General features: G+C 45.6%; 1 protein-coding gene across 1 annotated transcript; it reads left to right on the plus strand.

Moving 5' to 3' along the window:
• The first annotated feature begins 1956 nt into the window (after positions 1–1956).
• On the plus strand, positions 1957–21315 carry HMGXB3 (HMG-box containing 3). The gene is made up of 20 exons (XM_040573003.1): positions 1957–2039; positions 2459–2606; positions 3021–3195; positions 3684–4247; positions 4864–4962; positions 6487–6618; positions 8323–8735; positions 9080–9255; positions 9561–9658; positions 10236–10334; positions 10832–10981; positions 12682–12983; positions 14396–14523; positions 15142–15273; positions 15552–15736; positions 16342–16561; positions 17642–17775; positions 18172–18288; positions 18653–18862; positions 19313–21315. Exons 2-20 carry the CDS (start codon positions 2461–2463, stop codon positions 19787–19789), a joined length of 3957 nt encoding a protein of 1318 aa, XP_040428937.1. The 5' UTR covers positions 1957–2039; positions 2459–2460; the 3' UTR covers positions 19790–21315.
• The last annotated feature ends 552 nt before the right edge of the window (positions 21316–21867 follow it).

Genomic DNA, 21867 nt, shown 5'->3' on the forward strand with positions numbered 1-21867 from the left:
TCAAAAATAAATGCTGGTACCTTCTGTAGTTCAGCAGTTGTCTTTTGAACTCCTTCAAAGTGGCCCTTGTACTTTATCAGTGAAACAAAGGGGGATAGCCCTGTTTAATCTCCAGTGTTTTCTTTTGCAAGGCAACGGTGCTCAGAGAATCCTGGGAGCAAAGCACTGCTTCTCTCCTGAAGCAGCAGGCGCTCCTTTGCAACGCTCCTCAGGCTTACAACAGATATTGCTGCACAGCAGCTTCCTCTGTTCCTCACAATACTATTACAGCATAGTTAAATTAATTTACATGCTGCTAATATCACTTTTCTGAGATAAAGCAGTGTGTCCACGGAAGAGTCAAAATGCCCAAGTAAGGAAACAGCTTGAGTTCCTGACACAACGGACAACATTCATGCAGTGAGAAGCTCCTCTGCGAAAAAAACGAGGGAAGCATGGCTGCTTTCATTCTTTTTTTTTTTCTTTTTTTTTTCTTTTTTCTCTCAAATTATTATTTTTTTCAGTTCGTTAGTCCTGTGAAGCCTATCAGCCTTTTCTTCCAAACATTTGGCTAGGTAATAATTTCAACAAAATTCTAGCCGTCACATATTGATCTGGATAAAATACGGAGCTTTGGAAAAGTACATGGTTTGGATTAAGCTGTATAGGGTTTGACGCAGAACAGACAGTTTGCACCAATTATCTGCGCATAAACACAAGCAGACCACATAAATGGCTGCAGAACTTCAGGAGAATAAATAACTGGTTGCAGATTTAATACTGGCTGTCATATCACTACTTTGTGTGTTTTACTAATGACTTACTAGACAAGAGGAGCCCTTATTCTGCTTCTCTGAGATCTGAGAAGGCAGAAGATAGATGTGGTTTACATTTCTCTAAAGTTAGAACTCATGATGTAAAACACAGAAATAGACATGAATAGAAAAAAAGCCAAAATGTGTAATTTAAAAAACGTGTTAAAGTAATAGCTGCACGATACCCCGCTTTCCAGAGGGTTCAAAGAATTGGCTATGTGTATATAGCCCTATAAGGCTATTTGTTCCCCGGAGAGCAAAATGCTAATTTTCAGTGCTTGTGAACAGCAAGAAAACAATTAATGTGTTTTGTACGGCAACTTTCGTTCTTCAAAACTGAGGGAGAAATGTTGTTGGAGAAACATTGGGACTCAAAGATCCCGTGGGCGTTTGGGTTGGCTGCACTCGGGGTGACACCATGCTTCGTGCCAGGAAAGTCTTCACCACCAGCTGGCTCTGGACCAACCACCGCCTTGGCCACTGAGGTTTCAAGGCTATTTGGCTGGGTCTGAATTTTGGGTTGCCACTTCACTTGCCTCCTGGCTGGGAATGGGAGCGGGACCGATGGTGTTGGTAGGCCGGGGAGCCAAGGAGCAGCGCTCTGCCCTGGTGCCTCCCCGTTACAGGAGGAGAAGGGGGCCACGTCTGGGCACTGCTTGGGGAGAACCAGGAGGGAGAGGGACGCGTGGTGCTCGTGAGGGGCTGCGGGCGGCCTGGCTGGCACCAGCCTGCTTGGGGCCACTGGGTAACGCAGCACGGTGCTGCTCGTGTCGTGTGGTGCTTGGAGAGCGGCTGCGGATGGCCTGATGGGCACCAGCCTGCCCAGTGCCACCGAACAAGCCCATATGGTTCTGCTTGTGCACACTTGTCCCTTCCAGCTGCCGGCGACGGACACCCAGCCCTGCTTTCGCCCAACAGATTTTCACTCAACAACACTGTCCCCTCCCGGCCACCGTCCGTCCCCTCCCCTCCCCCCCCCCACCCCCGCGGCGCTTCCGCCCTTCGCCGGGCAGGCGGCTCAGCCCCGCCGCCGCTCCGCCACCCGGAAGCGGTTCCCGGCAGCGCTTCCGGCGGCGGCGGGAGGCCGCTGAGGGTCCGGTGCGGCCCCGCCTCGCCCCCGGCCCCGGTCCCGGCCCCACCATGCGGGGCCCTCCCGCCCCGCCCCGCCGCCGGCCCGCAGCCCCGCCGCCTCTTCCCGCTCCCCCGGCTGCGATGTGACCGCGGCTCGCCGCCCGCCGCCGCCCGGTGAGCGCCGGCCTTGCCCCGGTGGGGCCCGGGCTGGGATCCGGGGGGCCGCCGTGGGGGTCCCGCCGCTCCTCTCAGGGCTCCCCGGGGCCTGCGGTTGGGTGCCGGGGGGCAGCGGGGTGAGGTGAGGCGGCCCTGGATCGCCAAACGTTCCTTCAGGGCTTCCGGGGGGGCTGCAGCCCGTACGTGCGCTCACAGCACGCTTGCACGCTATAAAAGCCACGCTAAAAAAAAGGTGTTTCCTTCTAAAAATAAGTAAGGAGGTAGCTCCTAGTTCTGTTGGCTGGTTGAAGTCAGGCGGGCCTGCAAGCGACGCTGTCGGTTTAGAAGGGATGGATAGGAGCAGTCCGTAGGGAGAGAGGTGTTCCGTAAGGCGGCACGTCCCTAACGCGAGGCGTGTGCTTGGTGTGTGCTCCTAGTGATGGAGGCTCCCTACGATGGCACCGAGGTAACCGTGGTGATGGAGGAAATAGAGGGCGCCTACACGTACGCGTCGCCAGTGCCTTCGAAGAAGAAGAAGAAATACAAAAGTCCGGGTGATCATGGAGAAAAAGCCAAAAAGCCTAGGTGAGTTCTTTCTGCCTTCGTATATTTTCTATCTTGAGTGTGGGGGCAGTTTTCCTTGCAGCAGTTTATAAGAATAAACGTTGCAGTACACGTGGAACACTTGATAGCGTAGAAAACATAAAAAAAAATAGCGTGACACTTTGGGCTCGCTCTGGTGTGCCTTTATGAGTGCTAGCAGTGCTTGATCTAAGCTCTGTGTTCTCTAGAACAATTTGCCTTAGGCTCTTTTTCCTTACTGCAGAGGTTCTCATCAGAATCTTGATTTTTATTTGGTTTTTAAAATGCCTTTGCTAATAACAGTGAATATAACATGCTTATAATTTGTCCTTGAGACCAGTGTAAATCTTAGGAAGTTCTTCTTCCAAAGGGGTTGCTGTAGAATGACATTAATGCTTGTCGCTGGTTGCATTTCAGATCCGCTTACCTCCTGTACTACTATGACATTTACTTGAAAGTACAGAAAGAGCTGCCCCACCTCCCTCAATCTGAAATCAACAAAAAGATCAGCGAGAGCTGGAGGTTGCTCAGCGTGGCTGAAAAAAGCTATTATTTGGAGAAAGCCAAGCTAGAGAAAGAAGGATTGGATCCGGTAAGTCTCCTTTCCTGCAGTTCTTTCTCGTGTGAGGAGAGGGAGAAGCCGGTAGCTGTAACTGCTGTGGCACTTAACTGCTTACACAGCACTGGCTGTGGGAGAGTCGTTTAGCTACAGATTCCCGTTTGTGTTTCTGCTTTACGACCGCCTGTACAGAAGCAGCGTGTGAGGCAGTGGATTTCTTTCTTTCTTTTGCCTTCTGTTTAATCAAGGGATCGTGTTTTGAAATTGAGGATGGAGATGTCTGGTATCTGCTGATGGGAACGGTAGTTTCTTGTGTCATGTCATCAGGGTGATGGGTGGTAAAGTGGGTGATAAAGGCAGTGCTGAGAGGGAGTGCGGGCTGTCATGTGGAGAACTTCCTAGCCAACTCTTTCAGGAAACCGTTTGAGCTCTAACGTCTAAACTACTGAAAAGCAGGACTGGGAACTGACTCCCTTCCTTTTCCCTCTTTCATTTATTCCGTACTCTGTTCTTGCCAACAGAACTCCAAGGTGTCCACTCGAACTACAGTAGTTCCAGACATTCCAGGTTTCCGTAAGATTCTTCCTCGCTCAGATTATATAATTATTCCCAAAACCACTCTTCAGGAGGACAGGAGCCGGCAGCCACTGGAACTGTGTGTGACACAGGGTCGGGCAGCACCTGAAGGCTTGACAGCTTCCACCAATATCACGAATGTCCCCCGTGATGCTGTGCAGAACATCCTTTCTGTGGACTCGAGCCACGTTGGCGTTTCTGAGCAGTGCATCGCCATCGAAGGACTGTCAGAAGAGACTGCTTCCTTTGGTCAGTCAGAGCCTGTGGAAGAAGTGGTGGCATCGGAGGTTCTCTCTCACTACGTTGGGCCCGTGACAGATAAAGTGGCTGGGGACGTCCTCTTGGATGAGGCTTCTTTGGAAATAGAAGGGCAGCCGTATCAGACGACTCGGGTCGTTATTGAAGAGACTCTAGTTAGCAGCTCCACGGACATCCCCAACGGGAGCATCGCTGTGGCCCGTCCTCAGGTTTCAGATGGTGTGTCTGTGGTGACCGTGGTGACCGGGAGGGTGAGTTACTCTAGGGACCCTCAGAATCCTGTCAGCTTCTCGTGAGAGATGTCCGACTGCTGTTTAACATGCTTTACTTGAGATTCTCCATGGCTGCTGGAGGTGTTGTGCAGTAGTGTGGCAAACAGCAGCTTTCTTACCTCAGTGATTGCTGCGTCTCTGCCTCCAGATTCTCTACTATATGCTGCTATCGCTTATGATAGATGACTGATAGAGACTTAAAAAAATATTTCTTTTAACAATAATTTGGGTGGCTTCTGCAGTTGGACTACAAGATTCTGGGGTGAAGAAACAGGTTACCTCTGTGCTCGTGAGAGCTGTTTTCTTGGCTGCAGAGAGAAGGGAGTTTTAAGTTGAGGTGTTAGGGATCTGTTACAGAAACATTATGCTGTGAGGTTTTGGGTCTGCTGTTTTCAGCTTCAAGTTGAGAAGAGTTGGATGATTTCCAGAGCAGACCTGGTAAGGCTTTTGAAACAATCACTCTTCTTTCCCACTTTCTGGTCTCATCAGTCCTCAAGATACACACACGCTCAGCAGCAGTGTTCACAAAAGGGTGGGACACAGGCCACTTTGTGTCTTGTCTTCTACATGTAATCTCCCTTTGATTTCGTTTTAGGATACTGAAGAGAGCACTTCCTCCACACCTGCTACACAGTTTATTATGTTACCTTTACCAGCTCATTCCGTTGTGGAGAACCCAACATCAATTAAGTTGGTAAGAAATTCAGTCTCGTGGTATTTCACGATATGGATGTATTACCGTAGGGTTGTCTTAAAGATGGTAGAGTAAGAAGGGTTTGATCATGGTACAGTTCGTGAAGGTAGTCCAGTTTTAAATCATCAGATCAGTTGATAGATTTCTTGTCCCTGCCTTTACGCCTTGTGTATTCTAATGGAGCTCTTTGACTTATAGACCTGCTGCCTTCTCCCTCAAGGAGTTTTTGGAAGCAGATAGGAGTACGTAACGCTATCTCAACCCCTCTGGCTAACAGCAGTTTCTTTGTTGCCTTTTTCAAGGTCTGTGTTGCTTTGTATGGCCTCTGCTTGGAGGCATATCTGTTTCATAAAATGCCAGTGTCTATCCCTTTGAGGGCAAGAATCCGCTCTTGTGACAGGAACACGTGAACTCCCCAGTCACGTGGTGGCTGTCACTTTCCCCACGTGATGGGAGAGGAGCAGTAACCTAAGATTTTGAGAACCCCTGGAGAAAAGTTCATGTGGCTTGTTGCGTGAGGAGCAGTGCTGTTATTTCTCTAATCTCACTGCTCTGACCACCTGTATTTCTGTAATCATTGTGAGACTTCACCGTGCAGCCAGCACAGCAGCTTCTTGTGGTGTGTAAGGTTGCATGAAGTCCTCTTTTCTGGGTTCTCTGTGCTCTCAGCTGGTGGAACACTGCAGGTATTTATAGTGGTACCTCGCGTAATATTTGTCCTGGTGTCTTAGGGAGGATGGAGATGCATTAGGTTTTTGTTCCTGAGAAGAACCTAGCTTAAGTTGTCTTTTCCTTAATGGTAGCACTTGCATTTCTAGGAAAATCAGCCCTAGTTAGGGACTTACAGCACAACAGCTCCCTCAGGAGTGGCAGGTACAGAATTTTGAGAAGTGCTGTGCTGACAAAAGTTCTGCGTGTAGGTGTAGTAGTCCTGGCAAAGACTGGTTTAGCTGTCTTTATGAGCAGCGGCTGGCGGTGCTGCTGCTGTTGCAGCAGTTTACTGTGAGTTACAGTAAAGCACCAGGGAGTACTTTAGCACTGCATAGAACAACAAATTACCTTACTGATGAAAAATACCTCCACAAGTGTTTGTCTTCAAATATTGTCACTCTGACATGAATGTGTTAATTGCATATTGCCTCACTGTGGACTGCTGTTTGAATCATTTCTATGTTGTCTTATTAAGACTCAAATTCATGGGAGAGCTGTTACGTCACCGAAAGCATAAGGTTAGCTTCTCCTGTAGGTTATATGCATTGTTCATCTCTGCTCTGCAATTTGATCCAAGTTCTGGTAATACTGAAGGTTTGTGTACAGACTGGACGCTTAAATTCAGCGTAACTACGGCGCTGAGTCACTGGTACAGCTGGGTGTTGGCTGGTCGGTAAAATGAATAATAGCAAAGGGCTGGCAGAGTTGCTAGATAATGTTTGTGAAGTGCTTACCGGGGAACAAGGGAGTGATGAGCACAGCTTGGTGTTTCTTCCAGCTCTGTAGAGAAATTCTCGGCGACTCTTGTTTCAGACAACCACCTATACTCGCAGGGGACATGGGAATTGTACCAATCCTGGCTGCTCCTTCACTTATGTCACCAGACATAAGCCACCAAAATGCCCAGCATGTGGGAACTTCCTGGGAGGGAAATGGATCCCGAAGGTAAACTCGCTTTCCCTTCTCTTTCTCTTCAGGCAAGAAGTGCTGTTTTTGTGAATGCCTGTGAAATTTCTAGGCCTGTGTTTGAAGTTATTCTACAAATTGAGATTTTTGTGGTGGTCTTTCAACGTGGTTTTATCAACAGAAAGAAAGAGTAATTCTGAGCAATGGTAGGTGTGTGATCATTTGGGAGCCATATGATAGTTGTTCTAGTGGAAGCTGAAATGTTGGGTATTGTTGGTTCATGGCCGTGTGTCTGATCGTTCTCGATGTTCTGACCTTTGGAAGGAGATTTCCAGATCTTGGTGTAGTTGTGGGCATGGTTGTTGAACGGAAAACTTTTTCTCCACGTGATACCTACGATACTTAAGTTACTGGAATCTCCACTAGCTGTGTACAACAAGTAGTTGTTCCTTAAACCTTGGCAATGTAAAGGTAGTTACCGAGCTCTGAACAGATGTGTTCATGAAATTTGTCTGGAACAAGGCCCCTCAGGCCCAAATTAAAGGATGTTCTCAGTGTGAAAATTTGTTCTGGCTGTTAAAATTTCAGTGACTTTGTGTGCGTTTGTCCTGAACCGATGTGTCTAGATTCATTAAGCATTTAGGGGGAAGAACCTTCTCAGCACACAAACTGTAGAGTCTGACCTGATGGCTGAGCTTACGGTGTGCTGGGATACAAACAGCAACGATATCTTTTGTGCTGTAAACCTGCTGAAGTAGATAGATGGCTAACTGCAAAAAGGTCTTTCTGCCTGAATATGGCATGCCTGCTCTGTTAAATCCTAGGCTGATTTGAACTGAAACATTTTAGGGGGAAGGTTTTCCTTCTGTCTTACAGTTACATGCTGCTCTTCTGGGAACATGCTTGCATAAACAGTTTCATTTATTCTTATGGTGTCATGCTTTGGAGAAAAACATGCAGCAGCATTTTTTTTTTTACTGGTAGTAACATCAGTAGGACTGAAACTAAGTATATACATACCTTCCTGTTCCTTAAAAAAGGGATTATGTTAGAAGATGTCTGGTTTTAGAAACCTAGAATATTCTGCCGAGCATAAACTCTTGAGAAAACTTAGAATCCGTGTGTTTATCACACCAGAAACTCTTGACTACTTCTCTGATAGGATTTGTTTATTACCAGCTCCGTGCTCCATCTTACCTTCATTGACCTCAGTACACAGCTCTTGTAGCCTTAGTCTTGAAGGTAAAACTTCGCTTAAAGCTGAAAAACCGTCCCGAGTAATTCTGTATTTCCTGACTCCCTCAGATGCGTGCTTTTCTGAGTGCTTCTGCACCCCTTTGCACTACACTGCAATTTAATCCAAAAGATGCAAGTTCTGTATCTAGCTCCCCTTGGTTCCTCAGTAGCATGGAAAAACAGACAGCATCAGAGAGCTGAAGGTAGGAAAGGGGAGTGTAGGAGGTGGGCCCTTGTTCCAGAGGGTGGCCGATGAGTTTGTGATGTTGACGCTAATGGTGATATTTAAGAGAGTTTAAAGAAGACTGATTTTTCAAAGTAAAACTGTCAGGAGGCTAGATAAAATGTTAACAGGGACTTTCCTGTTGTAGAAGATGACATTTCTGCTCTCACGTGCAATTCATTGCTTAAACACTCAGGATTTTGCTGTTTTGGTCCAGCATTGAATAGGCCATGGCAAACCAGGCTATGTGAACCTCTGAAACGTGCTCCTCTTCTTGTTTCCAGGAAAAGCAACCAAAAATCAAATCTGAGCCAAATTCAGGCACTTCTCTGAAAACTCCGGCAACTAAAAGAGGTCAACAGTCAGTGCTGACAGAACCGGCAGCTGTTTGTGAGAGTACCTCGAAGTCTGCCCTGGAAAGCTCTGAAGCGGTCAGCCAGCTGCTGAATGCTGTGCCTGCTGGAGGGCAGGTGCAGGAGACAGAGTGGGAGGAAGTGATCATCTCTGAGGCTCACATTCTTGCAAACAGCGTGCTTGCTGAAGACAGAGGGACTGCTGCCAGAGTAATGGTTGGTCAAGAGAGCCAGCCACAAGGAGACTCTTCTACGGAGCAGGCAGAAAAAGATAGCGTAGGGCTGGGGGTGCCGCCGTCCTCTGAGGTGCTGAGTCCAAATACCTCTGCAAAAAAGCCAGTGGGGTGAGTTACAGAAGTGTATGATGTCTGATGTGTGCTGATGGAACAAATCCAAGAAATTGAAGGCTGTTGGCAGTGCTTCGTGCAAGACCGTCTGTGTCCTGTCTGCTTTCTGCCACTTCAAGATCGTTCTTTTGAAATGGTTTTGTCCATCAAAGTTATTTTTTTTTTTAAGTGACAGTCAAATTGTCGTGGTAGTCACAGGGCAGATGTATCTTTGGCACTATTTCTCCTTTCTACTGCAATAGCTGTGATTATTGCGCTAATAAAGCACAGGAGAGAGGAGAAAATTGAGGGTGAGAGGGAAACCGTGGAATTTTTTTCCGATTGTAGCTCTTGTCTTTTAGAATTGATGCTCCAGCTGCTGCACACAAAGGGCAAGAAGTAAAGAGTAAACCAAGACCGAAGCCCTCCTTGCTGGCTGCAGCAAGGCCCATGCGAGCAATTCTGCCCGCACCAGCCAGCGTGGGGAGAGAAGCCAGCACTGAGCAGGCTAGCAAGAGACAGGCGTTTGCAAACACTGGTAAAAATACTGGTTCTCTGGTATGCTTTGGGAGTGGTTGTCTTTCCTCTCTATATTGAAGTGGTCTTTGTCAAATACTAAGACGTGTCTGAAGGGAGATAGTGAGCTATCCTAGGTTTAAAAAAAAAAACACCCTCGATTTCTTTCTAACCAGAAGGGCAGGTAAATGGGACATGAAACACCTGCTTGTGTCACTTCAAGTTCAGAGGAGGAAAATCTCATGTGACTCTGGTTTCATTTACTGAAGAAGAAAACAGGACTTGTTTTTTCTTATCTAACCTGCTGCGTTCTTTTCCTTCTTCAAGACAAGCATCCCCCTGTGAGAACGTCAGGCCTGAAGCCCAGTACGCTGAAACAATTGGGTCAGGCAGTTCTGCAGCCGCCAAGTGCTGAGGAACAAAAGGTATCTGTGGCTTGTTCTTCGAATGCACAATCCTTTCCTTGGGATTGTTTTCCCCTAATGAGGGGTATGAGCTGAGTGCTGAGAAATAGAATATGAGAATGTAGCACCCTTATGATGATGGAAGTTGTGACCGACAGTTTTTATGAGATGGCTCTGAAGCAGTGTGAGGGCTGGATGGCCAGGAGTAGGAGCTCAGCTGAGAGATGCTGTTGGACAATCCTTCGTCCGGCTGCTTTGAAAACCTCCTGGTTACTTCCAGAAGATATTTGAGGATCTGGTGGTGGTGTGGGAATCTAACATGTAGTACTGACTGCTGAGGGAGTCTGTTTTACCTGTGAAAGATGATTGAGTAGGAAGTAAAGCTTGCTAAGATGCTGGAATACTTCTACCTGAATTTTAAAGCCTTAGTATGCAAAACAGCACGTTGTAGTCCCCTGATATTAAATGAACATTATCAGATTTCCTGGGGGGAAAAATGCTAATAGGTATTTGCTTACAGGTTGTGTGTATTCAGTAGTAGGTGTCTCATGGGTGTTCTTTTATTTGTTTTTTTTTTTCTTCTGCTTTCAATCTCTAGCTCCACAGCACTTTGCCCAACAGCACATCCCAGGTTAAAGTAGTGGAGGTCAAACCAGATGTGTTCCCTTCCTACAAGTACAGCTGCACTGTAACTTTGGTGAGAATTTTTTAGATGGTCTGAGTTGCACTGTGGGGATTGTCATCTCTGGGATGAGGTTGTTCTGTGGCTTTTGTTTTACTGACTTGCAGAAACATTATCCTGTGTTTAATGTGACCATTTGTGCTGTATGTGTCATCTGTTGACTTAATCTGGGCTCTCTGTGCCGTGTTGCAGTCATGTTTGGGACCTTGCTAAGAAATGGATTTTTCTTCATACTCTGGCATAATTTGCATCGCCTCCTTGAGTTAAGTGGGGAGGTTCAGTGGTTTCTGAATGAGTTTATTGTGTGGAGTGTCTGCGATCTCTGGGATTTGCCTCAAAGCATTTGAGTACTGGTTAAAATGTTACGTACAAAGTGATAGGGCCTGCTTTTTAACCTTTACTCTAGGTGTTATAAAATGGGGAAAAGCATATAATAGTCAAATAGAGTATTCTACAGTCATGTTAGCTTGTAGAAGTCAAGGTCAACAAACATCATTTTTGTGTCGTTCCAGGATTTGGGACTGGCTACATCACGTGGCAGAGGGAAATGCAAGAACCCCTCATGTAGTTACGTTTATACAAACAGGCACAAGCCTCGAATCTGTCCAAGCTGTGGCTACAATCTTGCCAAAGACAGAGCTGAGAAAACAGCAAAATCCCTGGTAAGGTTCGGAATGGTTTGTCTTTCAAACCAATATTGTGGAGTGGGTGGGGAAGTATCTTAGTTTGCAAGTTCCCATGGGAACATGTTAATTTTCTTTTTCCATTATGATAAGTCTGTTTCTAACAATAATGTCCTACTGAAAATACTTGTGACTATGTTTTTAGTGTTCAGCTTCTGCAATGGTGGTGTTTCAGGCTCAGAGTGAGACAGACAACACTCAGTTCTACCACTGGATGTCTCTGTAGCTTAAAAATGTTTATGGTATGTTACTACATGCTGGGGAAATCACCCCTGAAGTCACATTTGTTGTGTCAGCTTTGTGGAACTTTGGACTTCATCAAAAAACTTCCAAGCATGCTCTGCTTTGTGACCAGTTTGTGGCAAATGTCAACCGAGTTAGTACATCTTGTATTAGAGCTTCCTATTTTTAGGGGTTTGTAGCGCGACTTACTACCAGCCTGAAATTATTTCTGGATGTAGTATTTTCATTCTGTTGTAGAACGATGTTGTTCAAGATTTCTTCTGTTCTTGTACTTGGATGTAAATAGCGTATTGTGGATTTTGTTTTGTTTGTTTCTGGGGTAATCTGTTTTTTTTTCCCAAAGTTTCAAAGTTTAAAAGTTTAGCTTTTCTTGTACAGAATTGTTTTGCCATTTAAAAAAAAAAAAAAAAGCTGTCCTGTTCTTAGCTGGAATGCCCACTCAGCGTTTAGACAGACAACTGCATTGTAGTCTGTGCAGTAGTATTACTCTTTCACTTGATTTTTTTAAATTTTATTTTGAAGTTCATAACTTTGTATATTAAAAACGTAAAACAAAAAATAAACAAACTGAAATGGCCTGTGTGAAATCCACACGTAAGCAGATGTGTAGGGAACAGCAGTACGCTTAGCTCAGCTTGCATTCTGAGAGGCATGTGGCTTGTCTCTTCCTCATTTTTTTAAAAATTTTCTGGTTTTTAGTTGTGCTTAACATTCCTATCACACGGTTTGTTGTTGGCTCTGCTTTTGGACTGATCTTTTATCTCATTGCTAGACTAGACAGAAAAACAGGTTGAAATGTTAGCAGAAGGGTTTAGGTGATCAAACAGCTTAGCTCGTTTGTGTTCTCTCTGTTCTTCTGTGCCACCTGGAGTTCAGTTCTCCTATGCTTGTGCACCTGTACGAAAGAACTGTGGCTGATCAATTGTAATCGATCAGTGTATTCCATACATTGCAACCCCTAGTTCTAGTTTAACACTTGTCTATCCTAGCAGCTGTACAGTTATGCAGGCTGCCATGGCTGTCTGGCCGTGGTATACAGGAGAATGTGCCTGATAACCTATGGAGAAAGGCAGTGGTGATTGCCAAGTGTATTGAAATGTTTGTATGCCTGTTGATGGTTGTTCTCCCCTTCGTAATCCTCAATGCCTGCAATAACAGTCCAGTACAGTGATAAGTCTGTGGTGGTTTAGCAACATAATTGGAGTTCCTGGGAAGTCTGGGCTGTAACGAATAAGTTTAGGTGAAGTACCTTAGGCTTGAAGCTACTGTCTGCGACGATCACTGATTGAGCAGAGAAGTAGAAGTCAAGTCTACTGGGTACAAAGGTTACTGTGATTCTCCTACCTCTTGTGACTTTTCTGGACTTCTTTATATTTCATCTTCACACATGCCTCACTGAAAAAATGTTTTTTGTTGTTTTTTTTTTTTCTCTCTAGGAGGTCAGTCCAGGCCAGTCTGATGTGCTGAACACCAGTGAGCCCTTAACCCCATCCCAGAAAGAGATCCAGCGCCAATCCACCCTGCAGTTGCTGCGCAAAGTAATGCAGATCCCAGAGAATGAATCAGAACTGGCCGAGGTCTTCACGCTCATCCACGAACTGAACAGCTCGCGGCTCATCCTGTCCAACGTGAGTGAGGAGACAGTCACCATAGAGCAGACCTCCTGGTCAAACTACTATGAGTCTCCATCTGCGCAGTGCCTCCTCTGTAACAGCCCATTGTTCAAAGGGGGACAGAAGTAAGATTCTGTTTTAGACTTGTGACTTTTTCACCCTTGTGCTGGTATTCTGTGTTAGAAGTATGCCTGAGGTAATACTTAGTTTAGCTCCAATATTGAGGCTGGTGTAAGTGACAGTGAATAATCTACGTGTCTGTGGAAAAGGCTTAGCTTGATAGCTGTGAGCAGTTTCTGTTTCTCTTGTACTGTTTAGTTTGTCATAGTTACCATTTCCGTACAGCAGGAGAGCTTGATCAAAGACTGGCTGCTAAGTCTAGATGTAATTTTTTCTTTGAAATGGAGTCTTCATTACTCATCCCCTCTTTGTTTTCTATTCTGATGTTTTTGAGGCTGACAGGCAAAATTGTGGGATTAGAGATGTGTGTTGTGTGATTTCCCTTTTCTCTCTTCCCAATCTGAATGTTTGCTGTGTGGATCTTTTTGCTTATGATGTTTTCATTCTTTTTATGGTTTAGCGTGGGCTTGAGTGAATCCTTTTTGGAACCTGTACCCAAACTGAAACCTGAAAGACTCTCAGAAACTACTAGTGTACAGGCTGGATTACTTTACCTAGTTTTGTGTAAAAGCCCATAGGATATCTCCTCACTGAGTCTGCCAAACATCTTCCTGTTGCCTAAAGCCTGAGCTCAAACATTTCCAAAACAAAATGTCATGTAGTTTACTACTGTGTTTCTCTTTTCTGGAACCAAAAAGATTTTCTTGGTACCAGTTAAGGGTGTTTGATTTGGACAGGCTAGTACTAACTGAGAATCTTCCAGCAGAGATGCTTTTTATAGGTAGTCATTTTTGCAGGTGAGTGCCATGTTGTACCCTGTCCCTGACCTTATCGCTTCCAAACTTTGCATTGTAAATCTTCTGTGCTGCTCTGCTTTGCAGTGCTCTGAGTGTAGGACTCTCACATGTGCCTGCATAGGCTCTAATTAAGCTGCTGCCAGTGAGAAGGAACTAGCTTTGGATTTAATTCCTATTTTCTCAGGTGGACAGTTACATTTCTGCTAGTAGGGCACAACTGGCATTTTCCTGTCTGAACTTCCTCCTTGGCAGCCTTGTTGTAAGGGAGGCGGCCTTTCAGAGTATGTGTGTGCAGGGACAGACTTGGGCAGAATGTGTTACTAGTCACTGTTGGCTGCTCTGCAGCAATAGGGCTGATGCTGCTCTCAGGGCAGCTGAGGCTGTAGCTTTTCTTCACCTCTCAAATCCTATGCACTCAATACGTGGAGCTGGAGAAATTCTGTAGTGCTGTCAAAAGAATGTGAACAGTGACCTGACTGCCAGGGGAATCCGTTTAAAAATGAAACTTTTTTTGGGTTGTGAATTGATGTGAACTGGCTTAGACTGACATGTTAACTGCAGTCCTGGACTGAAAAACATGTTGACTTAACTCTGAGCTGTCTTTTGTTTGTCCGTTACAGTTCTCTTGCTGGTCCTCAGGAGTGCTGGCTGCTGACAGCGAATAGATTACAGGTGGTTACAGCTCAGGTCAAAGTGTGCTTGAACCTGCAGTGTCTGGCCCTCCATAGCTTCACGGATATTTATACAGGTAGGAAAAAAGTGAGCATACCAACTTACAGCATGAGTACAGACTAAACCCTTCAGAAGCTGTGGGACTATATCAGGACATTGTCATTGCACAGAAAAGTTTCTTGCGTACCCCACTGTATTAAACTCGAATTATTTTTTACTTTATTCTGCCGTTTCTGTAAGTACACCTATATTTGTGAGAAAAACATGCATGAATACTTTGAGGAGCACCATACCTTGCTTCATTGTTATAGGTCTCCTCTGTCTAAGTGCAAAATGTTGGGTTCTATGAGGCAGTTCATAGTCAAAGACGTCTCTGCAGTGCTTTATTTTTTAGCGTTGAATGGTGACAGCTGAGCAGCAGTCACTGTGGGCTTCCTGCAAGGCAGCGTGGAGCCAAGGAGATACATTGGCTGTTGTTCCTTGTAGCCTTTTTAATTTAAAGACAAGGCTAGAAAATAATTTAATCTTGCTAACGTGCAAAGGGAATAGTCACATAAGCTCTATTCAGCTGTTTTCATTGATCCTCTGAACTGTAATCATAAAAGTGTTTTGCATATCATTAAGAAAGGAATATGTTTCATTGTGAGGAATATCTGGAACCCGCCAGACAATAACTGTCTTGTTTTAACTGCAGGCCTTTTCAATGTTGGTAACAAGTTGCTAGTGAGCCTGGATCTTCTGTTTGCAATCCGAAACCACATTAAACTTGGAGAGGATCCCAGAGTGGCTGTTGGCAACATTCTCGACTCTGTTCAGGAGCAAACTGGTGGGTTTTCCCTCTTTTTTTTTTTTTTTTAACCATAACACACCAAACTTTGTGACCTGCTAATGATTGTTAGGTTGTAAAAAAGGAAAACCCACCTCTTCTGGTGTGGTGTGTTTCTGTTAAATCACTTCCTAAACCCAACAATACCTCTGTGACCAGTTCTCTGTAGCAATTCTCTGGAGGACAGGATTGTTTTTATTCTGCATAGGAGAGGTTCTGCTACCTCTCTACTGCCTTTAGGAAGTGAAAGCTGTAACAGTGGCATGTTCTCCTTTCAGAAAAAAGCCTGAGCTCTGATGAGCAGGCTCAGCTCCAGGAACTGCTGTGCAATGGCTACTGGGCCTTTGAATGCCTCACTGTCCGGGATTACAACGATATGATCTGTGGAATCTGTGGCATAACCCCCAAGGTAGAAATAGCCCAGAGGAATGTGGAAAATGTCCTGGCATTGAAAAACATAGAGGTAAGCTTTTCACAAACTTCGCATCCTGTTCAAAGCAGATCATAATGACTTTTGCTGAGTCTGGTCTTTGTAATGCATGGTAATTAAACGAAGCCTTTGTGACCAGTTTTCTGCTGATGCTTGACAAGAGGATGTGGCTGGAGTGGTGATGCCTGCACTTCCTCTTAGAGGTGTTTCAGGAAAACAAGATCTTCTGTCTCTGGACCACAGCTTTGGTCCAGTAGCCTCTGGTAGTAGGGATCTTTGTTGAAATTTGCTGGACTTGGCATTCTTCCTCTGATACGAAGGAATCTTTCTACCTTTTTTTTATTGTTTTCTCCCAACAGCAGTTTCCTTGAGGTGCTGTTTTCCCTAATGGCAAAAAGTGCCCTAGTAGTAGTATGTAGCACATCTGGCTTTTATGTCAAATAAACAGTTTGGACTTTCACTCAAAGAAAAGTGATTGTGGGGAACTCCAAGACAGAATAGGAGCCTGATGTCATCCTGTTATACTTGGCTTGAACACACTTCTGGGTAGTCCTTGTGCCTTGAGTGAGCCTGACACAAAATTCTCGAATGAGCTATGGTTATTTGTGTTTGACCAGTGTGTTTCTTGCTCTTTCTAGTTTACTTGGCCAGAATTCTTGGCGTCAAGTGAAGTGAATGTGGAAGACTTCTGGTCCACAATGGAGACAGAGGTGATTGAGCAGGTGGCTTTTCCTTCTAGCATCCCCATCACAAAGTTTGATGCCTCTATTGTTGCTCCTTTCTTCCCTCCACTGATGAGAGGAGCAGTGGTGGTCAATACTGAGAAGGACAAGAACCTGGATGCGCAGCCAGTGCCAGGTAGTTGCTGAAGTGCTTATTAAGAACTACTTGATGTGGTGATGACTTGAGTATTTTGGTGATGTTTAGAGATGTATGACTCTATAAAAGGTATGTCTGCTGAGATAAGAGAAGACTGCTGGGAGCAGTCCACCTGTTCTCAGGATACTGAGCAGCTTGAGCTTTGACCTGCCCAGTGAATCTTGAATACACTGCTGTGCTCTGATGCATTTGAAATATGGGGGACATGAGAACACTGCACCCTGAATGAAATAACATGGTCTCAGTGCAGAAGGAAGCAAGCACAACGTGAATGCCAGTCAGTATTGTTTCATGTTAGATTGATTCTTGCTGCTGTAAAAGCTGCAGACAGTGCTTGGTATCTCAGAAGGTGAATAAGTCTTCAACAGGATGTGAAAAAAGCCTAGGAGATGGATGTGTTAGTCCTAATCAGTGTTGTCAGCATTCAGTATATTCAGGGCATGGACTGCATGTAACAAGAAGCCCTAAGAAGAATAAGCTCAGATGAACAAGAGCTAAATTCAGTCACCACCTGGTTCCCTTAACATTCTAGGTATTAGATATTCTGAAATTTGTGTAAACTGGCTTTGTAAGTTTAACAAGTACGCGAGTTGGCTTTGCCATGAGGGTTACGGCTGTCTGTAGAGAGCTGAGCTGCAGAAGGGCTACGTGGGCTTTCGTGGGAGTGGAGCTACAGAGAAAGAACCAGGGAGGAGATGTGAATGGCAAGTGTGGAGCTGCTCAGTCCAAAAGCAGCAGTCACGCTTCTCTGTGATCTGCTGTCACTTGTTTATACTCACATCAGTCCAACCAGTTAGTTAAAGGTTATAAGCAACAGGCTGAACAAGTGCTCATGGAGCCTGCAGTTCTCCTGGGCTCAGTCTGCTCAGAGGCAACTTCACTAGCAAAGGATTAGAGCAAAGTGTGGGCCGTGGCTCGCTTTGGAATTAGCACTGTTCACAGCTTTCTCTTGCTGGCAGTTGATTGTGCAGTCCCTGCTTCTGCAGTCTTCAGAAGAAATTACTTTGGTGACTTCCCTTCCTGAGAAAGAATGCTTAGACTTGTTTCCTGCCTTTGCAGGTAATGGGAGTGCCTTGGTGAGGCTACTTCAGGAAGAAAACTTCAGGCTTGAGCTGATAAGCTCTTACAGCGAGGAAGAGCTGCAAAGCTTTTTGACGCAGTGTGACATCCCGTGGGAGGCTTCAGATACAAAGGTAACGGTTTGTTTACCCACATACCACTATTTAGGAATGGAACTGTTTGTCACTATCTTCCCTTAGTTTATACTTGCCATGCTAGATAATAAACTTCTTATCTGACTGTACCGGGGCAGGAGTGGGTTAGAAATGAGTGCCTGCAGATTATAGGATTACTAACACATTGTGAGAGAAATTGAACTCTTGTAGGCTGGGAAAAAAAGGAAGCCCGTAATTACCATTTCCATATCAGGTAATTGCTTGTCATCCTCGTGCTGCTGACTGCGGGATTAGGAGGTTATTGGACAACATGCAAGTTAAGATTTGGAAGTTCTTGTCTGCAGCCTGCTCCCTCTTTTGGAGAGTCTGTTAGTTTGTCATGTACAGACTTTCTCTGGGGCCTATCTTTTCTAGGACCAGCTCTGTTACTCCCTCCTGGCTCTCTATGACTTTGTCCAGAATGGGACAAGCATCAAACCAGCTTCTGCTCATCACACAGGAGGAAAAATCTACAAAGTGTGTCCACATCAGGTGAGAAAGGCTGGTACTTACGTTGCTATTCTCTATCAGCTGACTTAGGAGCTCCCTCATGAAACAGAAAGAGTGGAGTGGGTCCCTCTGAGCCTTGGATGAAACACACTGCCTTGGGGGCTTGGAGTGTGAGCAGTCCTGCAAGATATCTCACTATCGACTAGTGATCTGAAACCTGTGTCTGATGTTGCTGCTGAGGTGAAGTTCTGCGCAGGATGAAGTGAATGTGTTGAGGATGAGGAACGAAAATCTTTAGAAAAAGTAGTTGTCTGGTCACTGCATTGTCTGGAATACCTGAAAGGAAGCTGAATTTATTTTTCTTAGATTCTTTTATTCTGTTTGCCACTAATCCCTTTCTTTCCAGGTTGTGTGTGGCTCAAAGTACATAGTAAGAGGAGAAAATGCACGGGATCACGTGGACCTGTTGGTTTCCTCACGTCATTGGCCCCCGGTGTATGTTGTCGATACGGCCTCTTCGGTGGCGCTGTGTGCAGACATCTGCTGTCCTGACCTGGCTTCCCAGATGTGGGGCAAAAACCAGGGCTGCTTCTCTGACCCTATGGATCCCCCAACGGTTAGTTATGTCCACCTATGTTATGACTCGCAGCTTTGCCAGTGCATAGCTCCTGAGCAGAGCTGAAAGTGTTGTGTTGCCTGTGCTGTATTAGGTTCGCACTCTTTAATGGGGAGAACTGTGCTGGCAGTGCATTGTAGCAGTTCAACTCATGAATTTTGGAGCATGTAGCTTATTTTGTCACAGCAGCTCCCCTCAAACTGCTGCTATTTCTTGAGAAATGGGAGAGGAAGAGAGCTGCTAGTGCCCTGGGATTATCTCTGAGGGCATAAGAGTGGGGAACGTATAGAACCACCTTTGTGGCATTCAGGGGAAGCATGACTTGGCCCTCCCCCGTCCCAAGTTGTAGATCTGGTTGGAGTTGAGCTAAACAGTAGTTTTATATTGTGCTTCTTAACTGTGGGGAAGCTTGTTGTTGTTCTACCTGGTGTGCATCTCTCTCTCTCCCAGTACGTGTCCTGCCCTGAACTGTTAGACCAGCACTACAGCGTAGACGTGACTGTGGCTGAGCACTCTGTTCAGCACCCTATCACCAAGTCAGCAGCACGCCGAATTGTTCACGCTGGTTCGGAGCAGAACAGTCACCAAGATCCAACGGCTCGGCACCACTGCATCTCCCTGTGCCGGGAGCTGGAGCCTTACAACGCCATTGTTGCCGCTATCAGTGACAGCAAAACCAGCAACGTCCGCCAAAGGCCCATCACCTTTGAGAATGCCACACATTATTACCTCTACAACCGCCTCATGGACTTCCTCACCAGCAGGGAAATCGTGAATCGACAGATCCAGGAGATCGTACAGAGCTGCCAGCCAGGGGAGGTGGTGATTCGGGATGCTCTCTACCGGCTCGGAGTGGCCCAGATTAAAACGGAAACGGAAGAGGATGAAGAAGAGAAGCAGGAGGATGATAAAGACATTGCTGAGTAACAGAACAGCTTGTTGGTTTCTCATTCTGGTTGTGTGGACGGGTGGACTGGGCCAGCTTCTGCAAGGTTTCGGCAGCTGTCTGGCTTGAGAATTTATTTTTACAGGTTGGAGGTGTGATTCCGGTGGCTTTGACTGCTGTTAATGACCAAAGAGCTGTGTGCTTCCAGCGTGTCACAAGTGCTGCCATGAGTGGGTCTGCCACGCTCCTTGCTGAAGGCTGCAGTTCCCTCCCAAGGTGTGCAGTGGACCCACTCTTCGGCTGCGTGAACTGTTGTCCTCCCTGCAGCTGGTGAGTGGAGAAGCAAGAGGCATTTCTGGTAGCAGGGAGTATGCGTGGTCAAGTGCACAGGTTTCTTAATTCTGAATCTTGCTTGCTGATTTCTTTGTGCATATTGGTGGCAGGGCTGGGGGTGTGGAAGCGGTCACAAAAGGCAGACAGCTAAGAATTCTCCTCAAAACGTTCAAAACAGATGAGTTTAGGACACTGATTCCTGCTTGGAAATCCTGCAGAGCTCTTGTGTTGGCTGCAAAGAGTCTATAGTTGAGCAGGAGGAGCCACCGTGCAGCTTTAAGATGCCCTCTGTGGGGAGCCTCTCTGGAGGCTGTCATGTATCCAGGATGGTGAGTACTTTGGCTGCAGGTTTCTGGAATTATTTGTCCCCTCACATGAGCACTAATAATTTAGAAGCTGAAACACATAGCAAGTGAAGGGTGTTCTGTGTGTTAAGGTAAGAGTTGATCGGGTGAGCCCCAGGGAGTCGAGTTCATTTGGGGGATGTATGAGGTGATGGCTGTGGAAACAGGAAAGACGTTCAAATTTCTATGCTGTCCTCTTGGACGCTTTTTTTTTTTTAGTTGTTTTGTTTTGTTTGAGGACTTGAATTTCTGTTATTCTGCTCTTAGAACTGAATCACAAAGACAGTTTGTGGGATCAAGGAGAAGCAATGAATGCAGGGTCACCAGAGTGAGCAGAGCTCTGTAGCCCCCCCTTACAGGAGGCCCTGGGTGAGTTGCATCCTTGTGTGCAATCGCAGCACTCTGTCAAGTGTCATATTCGCCCTGCCTGTGTCCACACAGCACTTGTGGTTTAGAGGAGCCTCTTGCTGCCCAGGTTGCTTTCTCTGCTCCTACAGCATGTCTAAAGAACGCTTTAGGCTCCGGTTATAAAGCTGTGCGTTGCCTGCTGTGAAGCTGTTGCAGGCAACAAAGGTGAAGAACACATTTGCTGTGATCTGGAGAGGAGGGGGATGTTGAACTGCTAAGTTGCCATCCAGGGAGTTTATTTTGTCTGAGTGAGCAGCGGGGAAGATTCAGAGGCTTGTGGTGTGGTTGAAAACTCCCTTCTGTGAAGGGGAACCTATTGAGTACCGTACTGTAAAAGTAAATGTATTAAGTCTGAGCAAATGCAGTAATTACGGCTTGGGGTTTTTCTGTTAAGAATATTAACTTATTATAAGAGATGTTAGTGACTTTTTCAGTCAGTGATAAAATTTAATAAATTATCTCCAATTTTGGGGGTGAAACTGTGGCCAAGTGAGTTGGTTTTTTTGCCTTCAACACCTGGAGGACTGCAGTGGGAAAGGGCACAAATACGGTTTGTGTGTAAATCACACTTCCAGTCTGCACTACCATGGTGGTAGCAACAAGCCTGGTTTCTCAGAAGCAGGAGAGGCAGCTCAATAAAATTCCTTGGGCCCTTTCACTAGTGTCAAATGCAAGCCTTTCAGAACAAAATGATCCTGTTGTAAGAACTATACTTCACTATATTTAAGTGGCAAGAAAGTAGTCTCTGCAGTTAGAATGATCACTTCTAGCACTTAAATCACAATCATAGGTGTCATACCCCCCTCTTGACTCCAAATGTGATTTGACGCTCGAATGTTCCTTGTATAACTCCTGGGGTTTTCTGTGTATATTTATTTTTTAAGGGGCTTCTCAGTACTGTCAAGGTTTCTTTTGGTCTAGGTAGCTTGGAATGGATCTCAGAATAGAGTTTGTTTGAAAAGTGATCTAAATTCATTTTTCCATCTCCAGGCTCAGCAGAGTTCAGACTGAATTAGTAAGGGTAGGGGAGCACT

Source organism: Cygnus olor, chromosome 14 (assembly GCF_009769625.2).
Source record: "Cygnus olor isolate bCygOlo1 chromosome 14, bCygOlo1.pri.v2, whole genome shotgun sequence".
Classification (NCBI taxonomy): domain Eukaryota; kingdom Metazoa; phylum Chordata; class Aves; order Anseriformes; family Anatidae; genus Cygnus; species Cygnus olor.

What these genes read in the sequence shown, in the direction of transcription:
- HMGXB3 (XM_040573003.1), top strand. Translation starts at nt 2,461, where the DNA reads ATGGAGGCTCCCTACGATGGCACCGAGGTAACCGTGGTGATGGAGGAA. An exon ending in TCTGCAAAAAAGCCAGTGGG is followed by an intron (nt 8,736 to 9,079) that starts GTGAGTTACAGA and finishes CTTGTCTTTTAG; the next exon opens with AATTGATGCTCCAGCTGCTG. An exon ending in TTGTTCAAAGGGGGACAGAA is followed by an intron (nt 12,984 to 14,395) that starts GTAAGATTCTGT and finishes TGTCCGTTACAG; the next exon opens with TTCTCTTGCTGGTCCTCAGG.